The 9,557-nt window shown below is 34.3% G+C and overlaps 1 protein-coding gene across 1 annotated transcript in view; it reads right to left on the reverse strand.

Annotated features, from left to right (window-relative positions):
- LOC116541637 overlaps positions 1-9,557 on the reverse strand; it is a 45,842-nt gene that overhangs the window by 15,332 nt on the left and 20,953 nt on the right. The window contains exons 10-13 of the mRNA XM_032265953.1: positions 5,960-6,064; positions 5,106-5,159; positions 4,622-4,726; positions 869-922 (exon numbers count right to left, since the gene is read on the reverse strand). Coding sequence (XP_032121844.1) covers positions 869-922; positions 4,622-4,726; positions 5,106-5,159; positions 5,960-6,064 — 318 coding nt within the window. The remainder of the gene's footprint in view (positions 1-868; positions 923-4,621; positions 4,727-5,105; positions 5,160-5,959; positions 6,065-9,557) is intronic.

Consider the following 9,557-nt stretch of genomic DNA (forward strand, 5'->3'; position numbering starts at 1 on the left):
GGGGAACTGGGGAGAGATAGGAAGGGGAGAAATGCCAGATGTAGGTGATGGGGAGGAAGGCAGCAAATCACACTGCCACGTGTGTACCTATGCAACAATTTTGCATGTTCTTCACACGTACCCCAAAACCTAAAATGCAATAAAATAAATAAATGGGGGGAAAAAAAAGAGGCAAAGCCACTCTGGCTAATATTCTAGGGTTTTAGACTATTATCCTGCCTCTCATAACCCATTTAACAAAGTAGAGGAAGGGGGTTTGGGGAAAGGAAGGGAGGAAAAGATGAATAAGTTAAACACACGGGTGTTAAGGGCAGTGAAACTATTCTGTATAAAACCATAATGGTAGATACATATCTATATGCATTTGTCAAAACTCACAGAACTATGCAACACAAAGAGTGAACCTTAATGTAAACTATGGATTATACTTAATAGTAATGAATCCATGTTGGTTTATTAATTGTAACATATGTACCATACTAACGCAAGATGTTAATAGTAGGGAGACTATGTGCTTGGGATAAAGGGGAGTGGAAGGATGGGTATATGGAACTCTATAGAATATGCTCAATTCTGTAAATCTTAAAGTGTGCTAAAATAGTCTATTATTATAAAATACGATGCTAATAATAATAATGCCGCCTACTGAGAACCTGCCCTTCTTTAGAGCCTTGGAGTGCATTTTGCCTCTCTCCCACTGGAGATATAGGATGTACTGTGACTGGGTCTACTTGGCTGATAAGTACATGCCAATCATGGAGAATGACCCAATGCTGAAGTGTCCTTCTACAGCTGAGTGTCACAGAGTACTAAGACCTCAATGGAGGAGACAGTAAACCTCCTGAAAAAAAAAACAAAAAAACCTCACCTGTAAAATCTTTCATTCTCGGCATCATGTTTTTCAGATCAACCTTCTCATCAACTGTAAGAAATGGAGCAGTCACAGAGCAACAGTGAGTCTGTTCTTTTGGCTTTTGCCACCCATGACACCTGACCCCAACTAGAATATTGATATAATCTTGAGTTTTAGTTCTAGACTATGACATTACATTTTTGCATATGCACTACTTATTGAGATTTAAAAATAAATTATTTCTTTCACTTTGTTTCACGCATCCCACTATTTCTTCCTGTATTAATTTTTATTTTTATTAGAATACATCCTTTAGTAATTTGTTTAGAGAAAGTCCACGGCTAGTAAACTTTTATATTTCTTGTTTGCCTGAAAATGACTATTTCACTCTAATCCTTGAGCATTTGGTGCTCGCAGTTATTTTTCTCTAGCACTTTGAAGATACATATTTTTCTATTTCTTCCTGAATGTGATGTTGCTAATACAAATAAGATTCTTTTATCATTTTGTGTGTAGTTTGTTTATTCTCCTGATAACTATTAATACATTTCTCTTTGCCCCTGATATTGTGAAATTTTAGAGGAATCTTTAGGAGTAGGGTGAAAAAAATTTTATTTTGCTCAACATTCAGTATTGCCTTTGATCTAGAATGAAAGGAAAGGATGAGGAGAAGTGAAATGATAACATATAAATAATTCTACAGAAACAACGATTGTGTAAAACAAAAACAGTAATTGGGAAGGGGATAAATGAAGTTAAAATATTCTAAGAACCTTGCATTGTCTTGGATGATAAATAAAAATCCAATATAATTTGGATTATAATAAATGAAGAATGCATGTTATGATTTCTAGAGTAACCTTTAAAACTTCTAAACTAACAAAGAAAAATAATAAGAAACAGTCAATTGAAAAGGAAAGCAATTATGGAAAGGAAGAGAATATTGAACTGGTGGTACAAATACAAGCACTGAGTAAAAGAGTTGCAACCACAACTATGCCAGTAATTTCATAACTACTACCTATAATAACATAAATGATAGAGCCAGATTACTAATATTTTGTTTAAAACTTTGCAGTTTGTTTATAAGAGAGATTAGCTTGTAATTTTTCTTTTCTGTGTGACCTTTATCAAATTTTGGTACCAGGTTAAGCTGGTTTCATAAAATAAAATTGGGAAATATTTCTTTTTCTATTCTTTGAACAGTTGAGTAAGATGGGCATTATTTTTAACCTAAATTTTGGGTAAAATTCACCAAAGAAGGAATCTAGGCCTCTAAAACTCAAAAATTTAAACTGTCTAAAATACAAGGATTCAGAGAGATTGAATGTAACAGGCTAGACAGATATATGCTGTGCAAGCACTAAGCAAATTAATTATTTATGTTAAATTAAAACAAATTAGGCTTTAAGAAAAAAATGATTTCTAGAGATAATGAAAAGAATTTTAATTCACCAGGAAGATGGAGCAATTCTAAACTTGTATGTACCAATGGTCTTAAAATAACTCACCCTTTTTTATGGCTGCATAGTATTCCATGGTGTATATGTGCCACATTTTCTTTGTTCAGTCTATCATCGTTGGGCATTTGGGTTGGTTTCAGGTCTTTGCTATTATACGGTGCCGCAATGAACATACGTGTGCATGTGTCTTTATAATAGAACGATTTATAGTCCTTCGGATATATACCCAGTAACGGGATTGCTGGGTCAAGTGGAATTTCTGTTTCTAGGTCCTTGAGGAATCACCACACTGTCTTCCACAATGGTTGAACTAATTTACACTCCCACCAACAGTGTAAAATCTTAAGTTCTCTCTCTGCCAGTAATACGCTTTTCAGTCTTATTTATTTTTACTTTGGTGTTTCACATTTATTTAGTAATTCTATAGTGCTGTTTTTGGTACTCATTTTGTTTCTCTAGGTACGCATTTTCCCTTTTAGTATTATCATGTTATTTTGCCATCTTATTTTTGAACTCTCTTTTTATCGAATCTGTTAAAGTTATTCTGTAGTAAGAAATATTGTGAAGAACTTCTTTGTGGTTGTTTCTTGGGACATATTTTCTGCTGACCGAGTTGTTTGTCTTTTGTATGCTATCTTCCTTTCATCCAATCTTTCTTCCTTCCCTCTTTCCTTTCTCTGTTTTTTTTTTTTTTTTTTCTGTGTTAATGCTAGAATTGTTGCCATGTCTTTTCTTTTCATGCTGTGTATGCTGCAGCAGCTCTGTCCAGATCTTCATTTTATTCTCAGGAATTAATGTAACTTTTACTACCCTTCCTACCTTATCTGAGACCAATGTATCTTTTTCAGAAAGCTGCATTTAAGGAAAATTGTTCTACCCATTTTTATTGTAATTTATTGTATTATGGTGAAGTGTGGTGAGGTCTTTGTTGCAATACCTCAACTCTACTGTTACATTTGAGGTTTGGTTAAATGACCCAAGAGTGTTCATTTGTTCTAACACCTCCAATTAAGTGGAATGAACTTTGTTAAGGACAATCAGACCCTAGATCTGCCCATGGGATGGTACTCTTGGGCTTCATACATGACCCCAAATTCATCTGACAACCCTGAAGCTTTTAGGTCCGTTAACGAGTGATTTATATTGTTCATTCCCCCTTCTTTATTAATTTATCCCTAACAGTTGTTTCTACTTCTTCCTAGTAAGTTGAGAGAGAAAAAAATTTATTTACTCAATTTGCTTTACCCCAGGTCTGGGCATATTAGAGTGAATTTTCTGGATTTTGCAGCTTACCAGTTTAGTTTCTGAGGAATGAGAATGGTTTTGAAGAGACTAGCTCTGCTGTACTATTGTTTCCAGTCTAGAGTCTTAATTTCCTTGTCTGTCCCCATTTAACATGTATGGCATTAAATTGGTCCCCTGTTATTATTTAATTTATGTTGAATATCCTTTGCTGATTTTTTTACTTTTAAAAATTCTGTTCATTTTTTTAGGTATTAGAGGAAAGGAAAACTAACTAGATTTTGTTTTTTTTATCAACTCAAGCTGGAGTCCTCTGGACCAGTTTAGATAGTATTAAAATGAAAATTCTTTGAAAATTTGAAAGAACTTACTTTCAAAACTATTTGAGGTTATTATCTTTTGTTGGAGGGATGGGTGGGTGGTGGTGGATGAGTTTATAGGAAAAATTATTTGATAGTATTTTTCAACTATGATTATTGGTCTATCCATATTTTCATATCTTCTTGAATCAATATTGGCACAATTTTTTCCTCCAGAAAAATTTTCATTTTACTAACATATTGAAAATCTAATCTCATATTACATGTAGTAACCTATTATAATGGTAATATCAGGGTGACTATTCATAGTTACATCTCTTAACATTTCTAAAGTCATTTCTATTCCATGCCCCTCTGTTCCATGTTAATCTTTCTATTTTGCAACAGCTGAATCATATATGTTAAAAGTCACCATTAACAAATTTTAATCATTCCTCATCATAGACAGTTTTTCTTTTCTCTCACAATATCTTTTAAATCTTTCACATTCTATTTTTCTTCTTTTCTTCATTCTTTGACCTGAGAGTGGTCTGTTAGTACCCTCACCAATTTTCATTATTCATAATGGAATACATTTGCTGGACTTGAATTAAAGAGAGGGAGTATGTTTTCATCTGATGTGAATTCTGCTCTAGGCTTTTAAAAATACTCTACTGATATCAATTAACCACTCTCATTGGTCTATGTATGCTCTCAAATCTTAACTGTCTTAAACATAATAAGTTTTTATCTATAATGCTCACCATCAACAGGTAGGTCTTTTGAAAAATCTTCAAGTTCTTTTTCTGAGAGCTCAATCCCCATATTTTCCAGAAATTTATCCAAGTTATTTATATCAACTTTTCCTCCTTAAGAGAGACAAAATATAATTAAAAATAATACTAAGATGTGAAAAAAATCCTTCTTAATTCATATGTGGTTATCACTTGAATCATCAAGACATAAAGTTTTATCAGATCTAGTTAAGGGTACAAATAGGGTCACCACTAAAACTAGATATAGAATCTTATCCTTTGACTACATCTTTTGTTCATATCAACATAGTGCAAGATTTATAGGATACTGGGTAATTTTCCAAAGAACTGTGGCATAATATATCTAACATATCCATAAATATTGGAAGGATACATATATGAGATTTTAAATTTAATACAAATAAATTTGTATAAATTAAAAACAAGAGAATATCTCAGATTCACCTGCTTTCTCACTATACTTTCCACTTACTTTTAATAGTCTTTATACCATCCAGCAGCCTTTTTTTGTACACCTTTCCTTCAGCTGTAAGAAAAGACACAATTCAGGTCAGAGAACAATAAAAGGAGACTTGCTAAACAACAAAAATGTGACAATTCTTCCCCTAATCCCATAATTTCAAAAAGATGGAGTTTTAAATATTTTTATCTGAAATTTACCTATTTTTCTCTCAATTAGTAATGAAGGTTATTTGGAGACACTTTAATGAGGTAGAACTGTTTACACTTATACAAAAGCCGTAGTTATTGGCTTAAACATTTTGAAATTTATATCCCATTTCATTTACCTTTATCTCTAACATCTTTCCTTATACCCCTCTTAATTTTCCATTTTCCATCCTCCTCTGTACTATCAGGCTCATTAATGTAATCAATGACAACAATACACATGTCTTATTGGACTGAATGAGTATAATAGCTACTGTTTATCATAATAAAAATAAAATGACCCAGATTTATTTTTTTTTTGGCAAAAATCTAGTAATTGTAAGAACTTTTAAAACTAGAAATAGAATCTCAACCTCTTTTGTTTGTATCAACATAGTGTGAGTTTTATAGGATGCTGGGTAATTTTCCAAAGAACTATGGTATAATACGTCTAAAATATCCATAAATATTGGGAAGATACATATATGGAATTTTAAATTTAATACAAATAAATTTGTGCAAATGAAAAATAGGAGAATATCTCAGATTCACCTGCTTTCTTACCATACTTTGAACTTAAAAAAACCCTGGTAACAATTTTGTACCATTTTAGGAGAAAAATCTCATAATCAAGTACTCTGAAGCCCATTGAAAAATATGTATGTTTTAAATTCTTACCATCAAGTGGCAAAGTTTTTACTAAATGCAAGTAGTCATCGTATGTGACTTCTATTCCCATGTCTTTTAGTGCATCTTCTAGGTCACTGATATCTACCTCTTCACCTAGAAAAGAGACAGAAATGGTGACAAAAACAAATTTGAGAAGAACACAAATTAGTGATTTCTTACAATCAAATACTGTTAACTAACAATATTTCACTCATATACTATTACAATAATTTCAAAGGTACTTAAAATCATGTTTTGTACAACAATCAAAAAGTTCAAGTTTATAATCACCTCAATTAATTATATAAACAGAGAAAAATAAAACAAGTAATAATTTGGTTCTTTTCTTACAGTAAGAAGTTTAACTATTTCCCCTGATTTTTAAAAAGAATTATTATGTTAGGAGGAGTAAAATGTGAGACGCATACATTTCACCTTGAAAAGTACATAGATTACATAAATTATATTAATTATTAAGTAATGCAATGCCCATAAAATGCACATAGTAAATGCCTAATAGAAAGTATGTTGCAAAAATGGGGCCTCAGCCAACATTACCTTTATAGTAAAGCCAGACAATGGCACTACAGGAAAAGAAAATTATAGGCCAATATCTCTGATGAACATGCATGTAAAAATCATCAACAAAATACTAGTGAACCTAATTCAACATCACATTAAAAGTACGATTTACTATGATCAAGTGAGATTTATCCCTGGAGGCAATGATGGTTCAACATATACAAATCAATAAATGTGATACACCACATTAGCAGAATGAAGGAAAAAACCATATGATCATCTCAATAGATACAGAAAAGGATTCAACAACATCCTTTTATGATAAAAATGCGACAAATTGTATACAGAATAAAAGTTCTTCAACACAATAAAGTTCATATAGGACAAACCTACAGCTAACATCATGCTTAATGGTGAAAAGTTGAAACTTTCCCTCTAGGATCAGGAACAAGACCAGGAAACCCACTTTTTAACAAAAATTTTACTTTGAGTTCTGGGTTACATATGAAGAATGTGCAGGTCTGTTACATAGGTATACATGTGTCATGATGATTTGCTGCACCTATCAACCCATCATCTAGGTTTTAAGCCCCGCATACATTAGGTACTTGTCCTAATGCTCTCCCTCCCCTTGTATCCTACCCCGCAACAGTTCCCCTCCCCATGTCCATGTGTTCTTATTGTTCAGCTCCCACTTATGAGTGAGAACATGTGGTGTTTGGTTTTCTGGTTCCTATGTTAGTTTGCTGAGAATGATGGTTTCCAGGGAGGCCCACTTTTTCTTTTTAATTTTTAATTTTTTTAAATTTTACTTTAGGTTCTGGGGTACATGTACAGGTCATGCAGGGTTGTTGCATAGGTGCATACTATATCCAGCATTTCTCCCCATGTTATCCCTCCCCAATATCCCCACCCCCCCGTCCCTCCCCAGCCACCCCTCCCAACTGCCCCCAGTGTGTGATGCTCCTCTCCCTGAATCCACCTGTTCTCATTGTTCAACAACCTGCCTATAAGCGAGAACATGTGGTGTTTGGTTTTCTGTTCTTGTGTCAGTTTGCTGAGAATGACGGTTTCTAGATTCATCCAAGTCCCTGCAAAGGACACAAACTCATCATTTTTTATGGCTGCATAGTATTCCATGGTGTATATGTGCCACATTTTCTTTGTCCAGTCTATCATTGATGGGCATTTGGGTTGGTTCCAGGTCTTTGCTATTGTACACAGGGCTGCAATGAACACATGTGCGCATGTGTCTCTATAGTAGAATGGTTTATAGTTCTTTGGGTATATACCCAGTAATGGGATTGCTGGATCAAATGGAATTTCTATTTATAGATCCTTGAGGAAGCGCCACACTGTCTTCCACAATGGTTGAACTAGTTTACACTCCCACCAACAGTGGAAAAGTGTTCCTATTTCTCCACATCCTCTCCAGCATCTGTTGTCTCCAGATTTTTTAATGATCACCATTCTAACTGGCGTGAGGTGGTATCTCAATGTGGTTTTGATTTGCATTTCTCTAATAATCAGTGATGATGAGTATTTTTTCATATGTTTGTTGGCCTCATATACGTCTTCTTTTGAAAAGTGTCTGTTCACATCCTTCTCCCACTTTTGAATGGGTTTGTTTGGCTTTTCCTGTAAATCTATTTTAGTTCTTTGTAGATGCTGGATATTAGTCAGATGGGTAGGTCGCAAATTTTTTTTCCCATTCTGTTGGTTGCTGGTTCACTCTAATGATAGTTTCTTTTGCTGTGCAGAAGAAATTGGCCTAACACCATAAAACCCTAAAAGAAAGATCTGGTCTGACACCATAAAAACCGTGAAAGAAAACCTAGGCAATACCATTCAGGACATAGGCATAGGCAAGGACTTCATGACTAAAACACCAAAAGCAATGGGAACAAAATACAAAACAGACAAGTGGGATCTAATTAAACCCCAGAGCTTCTGCACAGCAAAAGAAACTATCATTACAGTGAACCGGCAACCAACAGAATGGGAAAAAAATTTTGCGACCTACCCATCTGACAAAAGGCTAATATCCAGCGTCTACAAAGAACTAAAACAGATTTACAAGGAAAAACCAAATAAACCCATCCAAAAGTGGGAGAAGGATATGAACAGACACTTTTCAAAAGAAGACATTTATGTGGCCAACAAACATACGAAAAAAAGCTTATAATCACTGGTCATTAAAGAAATGCAAATCAAAACCACATTGAGATACCACCTCACACCAGTTAGAATGGTGATCATTTAAAAATCTGGGGACAACAGATTCTGGAGAGGATGTGGAGAAACAGGAACACTTTTCCACTGTTGGTGGGAGTGTAAATTAGTTCAACCATTGTGGAAGACAGTGTGGCGATTCCTCAAGGATCTAGAAATAGAAATACCATTTGACCCAGCAATCCCATTACTGGGTATATATCCAAAGAATTCTAAATCATTCTATTATAAAGATGCATGCACATGTATGTTTATTGTGGCACTGTTCACAATAGCAAAGACTTGGAACCAACCCAAATGCCCATCAATGATATACTGGATAAAGAAAATGTGGCACATATACACCATGGAATACTATGCAACCATAAAAAAGATGAGTTCATGTCCTTTGCTGGGACATGGATGAAGCTGGAAACCATCATTCTCAGCAAACTGACACAAAAACAGAAAACCAAACACTGCATGCTCTCACTCATAAGTGGATGTTGAACAATGAGAACACATGGACACATGGAGGGAAACATCACACACTAGGGCCTGGGGTTTGGGGGGCTAGGGGAGGAATAGCAGGGGGTGGGAGGATTAGGGAGGGGAGGGATAACATTAGGAGAAATATCTAATGTAGATGATGGGGCGATGGATGCAGCAAACCACTATCATGGTACATGTATACCTATGTAACAAACCTGCACAATCTGCATATGTACCCCAGAACTTAAAGTATAATAAATTTTAAAAAATTCTCATACTATTAAGAAAAGTCTGCTATTATGGTTACTGAACAATATCAAATACTATTGATGCAGTTGCTTCCTCTTCTTTTTCTTCTTTGTTCTCTGTTTTTTTTTTTTTT

This window comes from Sapajus apella, unplaced genomic scaffold, assembly GCF_009761245.1.
Source record: "Sapajus apella isolate SASKATOON/1434 unplaced genomic scaffold, GSC_monkey_1.0 scaffold153, whole genome shotgun sequence".
NCBI classification, from domain to species: domain Eukaryota; kingdom Metazoa; phylum Chordata; class Mammalia; order Primates; family Cebidae; genus Sapajus; species Sapajus apella.